The following is a 6,282-nucleotide window of genomic DNA, read 5'->3' on the forward strand; positions in this document are numbered from 1 at the left end:
GTTTCCAAAATAACAAAGTCAAAATGTTCACCAAGTTTGATTAGGATATTATATTGATGCAATTAATTGAAACAAGAGAAGGTAAAAATGACATGTCCAAAATTATTAGCCCCCTGGCCCTAAGTAGTCAATGGTGCACCCTTTCTGAGCAACAGCCTCTTCAAGTAGTTCTTTACAAGGTTGGCACTTGTCTCTTGAGGGATTCTGGCCCATTCTTCCAATGCAAACTGTTCCAGCTAGTCCAAAGTACATGGTTTCTAAGCATGGAAGTTCACTTTGAGCACCTGCCACAAATTCTCAACAGGATTTAGATCTGGGCTCTGTACGGGCCACTCCAGGACCTTGGTTTTGGTGTCCTATAAGAACTGTTGCACCAATTTCGACTTAGGCTTTGAATCATTGTCTTGTTGGAAGACTCAGCGCCAACCTAAGCCTAGACTTAGAGCAGAGTTCTTCATATTATCCCTCAAAATGTCAACATAACTTTCTTTTTTCATGATGCCTTGCACCCGAACAAGGTTCCCTGTGTCTGAGGCTGCAAAACAGCCCCACAGTACAATGCTCCCTCCACCATGTTTAATTCTAAGGACCGTGTTCTTAGGGTTGAAGGACTCTCCCTTTCTTGGCCACACATAATCAACATCCATGCGCCCAAACAGTTCCATCAGACCAAAGGATCAACTTCCAAAACTCATCTATACCTTTCATATGTTCACGGTCAAACCTCAGTCTGGCTCTGATGTGCCGCTCTTTGAGTAAAGGGGTTCTTCTTGGACGATGGTCCTGAAGCCCGCTACGATGAAGATCCCTCACAACTGTGTTCCTTCAAACATCAACTCCAGAAGAGGTTAGCTCAGCATGGTGCCTAATATTTTTGACCACCCCATTTTTCCCTATATTTGATATAAAGCTATCCTAAAAAATGATTTCACATTCCAAAATGTTCCAAAGCTACCAAATAGCACCGCTGAATGTTTGATTATATCAAGTTTCATCAAAGATGCAAACATTGAGCAGAATTTAAGAAACATTTCCCATAATTCCTGGGGGGCTAATAAGTTTGGCCTCAATTGTGCATGCTTTAAATGAAAATTAAATGGGTGCTGGTTGTTTTTGTACCTGAAAAATGTAAGGGCATAAACAGCAGACAACTGAGCCTGAAACTTTGTCATACCTGCATCTACGATTACATTTCTGCATGATAGAGATATGCTTTGCAACAAGCTGGTTGTATTTATACCTTTGAATAATGTTTCAACAGATAAAAAAGTTGGTGGTGTTACGTTTGCAACAGAAATGTACACTTCCTGATTATTTTCCACGTCTGCATCTTGGCTCAACAAATACTTTGAGAGGTGTCAAATAAAAGAGCAAAAACCCACCGTGCAGAAGATCTTCTGTTGTGGTTAAGATGATTCAACTCCCTGAAGAATGGTGACTCACACAGAAACAATTCTTCACCCCAAAGTTTCCACATGATTACATGTACTTAGCAAGAAGAGCCCGCTTTCAGAACACTCCATCTTCTTCTTATGAAGTGCCTGTTCAGCTGTGAGGTGTCTCCTCCACGACCTCGGGGGAACATCTTGAGAAAAATGCAAATTGAGGGGTCATGCTGGGCGAGCATGGCGGCTGACATAGTGCATCAGAGCTGTCTTCGATGATGAATCATAATTCGCAGAGCTTTCTGTTACCTCCTGTCAATGTGAGTTAATGAAATAAGATCACAAGAAATGAACACAGTCGAGGAAAGCAGTAGGAAAATAGACATTTAATCTTTGGCTTGATTGTACTCTCAGTATCACGGTCTGTCATTCACAGAAATATTTAAGTTTGGAGAGGCATCATTTGTAGAAGACCAGAAAAGAGGACATGATGATGTATCCGGGGTCTTTGGCTGGATTTGGATCCGTCCCGTTAAAGAGGCCGAAGTAGACGACAGTGTTGGATTCAGACCCACTTATGTCCAGCTGAAAGAGACAGAAAATCTTTAAGGATCAACCGTTTTACTAAAACTGAGGAACAAAGTAAGGAGCAATATTTCAAAGCCACAGAGATTCAAAGCCACAATCAAAAACATTATAAAGAACAGGAAAAACAAACAAACACACATTACTCAGGGGGTTAATTTTTAATATATATGTCAAACAAGCTATATCTGCTATCAAACTGTCAAAAAAGCTATCCCCAGTCTTTTTTAAACACGTTAAAAATGTTAAATGTAATGAGAATTCATCAAGACCAGGGAAAATAAAGTCTTGCTGAAGAGATAACCTGAATGCAACCTCACTAGGTGTTATGGTCCTGATTTGTTGTGTGATTTGCCCTAACCCTCTCTCTCTCTGCCTGCAGGTTGCATGGGTAGGGGCGGGGCCGGTCTCCTCAGCAGTGAGGCTCATCAGGCACACCTGTCCCTGATCTGCTCATCAGCACTGGCTTCTTAAGCCACCACCAAACACTCCTCCAGTGCCAGATTATTCCTCTAGCCGCATGCTCCATGTCCCGTTGTAGCCTTGCTCCTGGGGAGATTCAAGCCACGCTTTTCTGTTTACTTATCTCGAGTTGTTTCCAGAGGATTGATTCCTAGTTTTTGTTTGTGAGTTTTTGATAGAACCTTTTTCCCCTTTTGGGTGATTTTGTGTTACTCCTAGTTTTGCACTTTTTTTCAGTTGTTTTTACCCGCAAGGCGCTTTTTGTTGAACCTTGGTTTTTGCTTAATAAATACTTTTTCCCTGTACTCTGCATTTGGGTCCTAGTCCTTTGCTCAAGCCGTAACACTAGGCTCCATAATTAGATCATCTGACCTCATGCGATCTGTGATGATTCCTATAAATAATATACTCACAATATTACAAAATGAAATTACCAAGACTGGAATCCAAACTGAGACCAATGTACTTTTCAATAATACTTATATATGCAAGTAGTGGCACACATTAACTGTTTAACTTGATGAAATCTGTTAAACAACTATAAAATGCTCAGAAAGCAGCAGCAAAAATTAACACAATGTATTTAACACCATTAAACACAGGATCAAAGAGTGTAGGGAAATGATGTCAACCTGGCTACAGTTAGCAGAGCTAGCACCACCAACACTTCAGTCCTTCTTGCAGGTTAACATCCACATGTCTGAGCTGGTAATGCATTGTTCTGATTGTTTGATTCTACACTAGTTTAACCAGACACAGCCTTCATACAACTTTATCTGCAATTTCTAGCTTGAGATACTGTCAAATAGGGGTGCAACGGATCAAAAAACTCACGGTTCGGATCGGATCACGGTTTTGAGTCACGGATCGGATCATTTTTCGGATCAGCAAAAAAAATAAAAAATAAAAAGACAAATATAACTTTGTCCTCCATTTATTTTGTAAAACACTTTTAAACTTTTGCCCATTAAATAAAAACAACCATCAAATCAAAATTTACTGTGGGCCCAGTCCTGGCTCCTTCACTGCATTTCATGGCATGGCAAGTGAAGGAGCAGAGGAACTTCAAAAGTTTCACTCCATTCTTCTTTCATTTGCTGATTTTCACCATCCACTTTTCTTTGAGATGCAAACTGAACACACCGTTTTCGTGCATTCTAGGGTCCTACAGCTGGCAAAGTGCAAATATGCGAACTGCTCCATAAACGAAAGTGAAAGTTAAAAATTGTACTCGCAGCAGTGGACTCTAAGTGACCCAGTAACAGCCTGTCTGTGTATCGTTGACATGGAGACAAGTCGCGGTAAACACGACCAGAACACAGAGTGAAGGAATAACAGTTCGGGGGCCATGAACAGGCGGCCGGATGCGGTCCGCGGGACGCGTATTGACGGCCTCTGGTCTAGTGGGTGCGCGACGGAATTTCATAACGTGGCTCAAGCACATTCAGCATTCACTGTATTTCACAGAGAAACCAAAATGCTCCCATACATGTGACTTACAAGATGCAGGAGGTTTTTCAAGTTCCTCTGCTCCTTCACTTACCATGACTACCGCTGCGCTTGACGAGTGAGCGTGGATTGAACATGCGGTCATCACGTGAACACGCGCAACTTTTTTCATCAACCGATCCGCGGACCACGTCCGTGCCGAACCGTGGAGAGGCATCCGTACGGATCACGGATCAACGATGATCTGTTGCACCACTACTGTGAAATCACGCCATGCCATGATATGTGATCTGTCGTCTGTGCTTGTTTACATCAGGGTAGTTGAGTATTGAAGCATTATAGCTGTAGCCATTAACCAGAGCTACAGTCTCAACTAATGACAGGTCGCTGCATATTTTAACATATATTTTTCATTACTATATTTTACTAATGATCTCCTGGAAACGCTCTTTCGTTTTGTTTTTTACACTGGTATGAACAAAATGACAATAAAGCTTGATTTGATTTGATTTTTGTTTAGACACAAAACACAAACAGTATTTAAGGAAAACTGTTGTCAAAATGTTAATGAACCATTTTAGTAATTCTGGGGTTGATTCGTAAAGGTGACAATGTTTCTTTATCTACTTGACTAGATGCACAAAGCCATTGTAAATACTTTGTTGTGCTGTAAAAATGGGCATTTTGATTTGCTTGAGGAGCTGCTGGTTTATATATTTCCTCCTTCCCTTCATAAATTAAACCCCAGAGGTTGCCACTTGTGAGCATCAAGGCTTCTTTCGTTAGCAGTTAGAGAATAGGAACAGCTTTTAGGATGTCTGTAACATACTTCCAGTCATTTCAGTTAGGAGCCTTCCTCAGCTAAAAGATAGAAACCCGACACCCAACAAGTATCAGTCATAGCATGTAGTCCATTCCCAGATCTCAGGATTGTGCTCCACTTACCTGCTGAAGACTATTAAAAGTGCTTCCAGCAGGAGTTGTATGTGATTATATGGAGAGCCTTTTTGGTTAATAAGTCACTTCAGAATTGTTGAGCACTCTTTGTTTCTAATGGCCGTTTTTCGCTCAGATGTTTGACTTCAGTGTGACCTTTATTTCAGAGCAGGGTTCTTGTAAATCTACTTTGAGGAAGAGACGCTGACAGAGCTTTAACTTGTCCTGAATACCCTTGAATATGTCTGTGCAGAGAATAAAACTGTCTACCCGATAAATAAATATGCCCTTAAACCCAAAGACAACAATGGTATACCATTACTCATGAATGCAGGGTGGGTTGTTTCTTTGAGCTTTTCTGATAACAGTCACTCTCTACAGCTGACAATGACGGAAATGGAGGCTAGAATAAGAACCAAACCTCTCATGATACCTGTCATTTCATCCGCTTTATAAAAGTATTGATAGAGGCAGCTTTAAGAAGAAAAAGTCAGAGGATAAGAAATGATGATCAGGTTATAGAGTTGTCAGGATAAAGTGTCTGTACCTGTTTGGTGATATCGATCCTCCAGGGATCCACCTGCAGCCCATCACACCAGCCTCCTCTCCCGTACAACCATGTGCCGTGTTCGTTTGGCACTGCACCCTCTTTCACTCGCATGGCACAACCCAGAGGTGATCCTGATGGTTCACAGCAACAACCCCAAAATGAAAAGAAAACAAAACAATGAGCTAACCCTTCATTCACTAGACCAGGGGTTCTCAAACTTTCTGGAGCAAGGGACCCCTTACAGGTGAGAACATTGTCCAAGGACCTCCTCATAATTGTAGCACAGATTAAGCACATTAGTGATGTGTCATGATCAAAATCTGTGGCTCTGAGAGCCGATGCTTTATAGTGAATCAGAAGAGCCGGCTCACATCAAGAAAGAGCCGGGTCCCAGTTTTTTCCTTTCGCTGCTCAGCTCTCACAGTGCTCAGCCCCAGCTCTGCTCACAGCAGAACTTTGTTTTGATTGGTCAGCATGGCGGCCATGCGGCCAATCACATGTGAGGATATAGGATACAGGTGAAGGCTGTGTATCAGGGCTTCATCTGTTCCTTCTGAGAGGGTTAGGGTTAGGGTTCTTCTCAAAGACCGGGCAAATCCTCACTGAGAGGAGAAATCAGATCAGCCCATCTGAGGCGTCTGATTTTTCTCAATGCCAACCTGAGGACATTAATAATGTATGCTCCAGTTTGGTTCTGGTTCTGTTTGCTTGAGTTGGTTCTGGTTGTGTTTTCTCCAGTTTGGTTCTGGTTCTGGTTCTGTTTGCTTGAGTTTGTTTCTGGTTCTATTTGCTTGAGTTTGGTTCTGGTTCTGTTTGCTTGAGTTTGGTTCTGGTTCTGTTTGCTTGAGTTTGGTTCTGGTTCTGTTTGCTTGAGTTTTGTTCTGGTTCTGTCTGGTTCTGGTTCGGTTCTGGTTC

The 6,282-nt window shown here is 41.9% G+C and overlaps 1 protein-coding gene across 1 annotated transcript in view; it reads right to left on the reverse strand.

The window, feature by feature from the left end:
• Positions 1-1,752: 1,752 nt before the first annotated feature.
• The window catches only part of si:dkey-256h2.1, a 20,018-nt gene continuing 15,488 nt past the window's right edge, over positions 1,753-6,282 (reverse strand). The window contains exons 11-12 of the mRNA XM_034698694.1: positions 5,365-5,498; positions 1,753-1,970 (exon numbers count right to left, since the gene is read on the reverse strand). Coding sequence (XP_034554585.1) covers positions 1,845-1,970; positions 5,365-5,498 — 260 coding nt within the window. The 3' untranslated portion in view covers positions 1,753-1,844. The remainder of the gene's footprint in view (positions 1,971-5,364; positions 5,499-6,282) is intronic.

Source organism: Notolabrus celidotus, chromosome 12, assembly GCF_009762535.1.
Source record: "Notolabrus celidotus isolate fNotCel1 chromosome 12, fNotCel1.pri, whole genome shotgun sequence".
Lineage (NCBI taxonomy): Eukaryota > Metazoa > Chordata > Actinopteri > Labriformes > Labridae > Notolabrus > Notolabrus celidotus.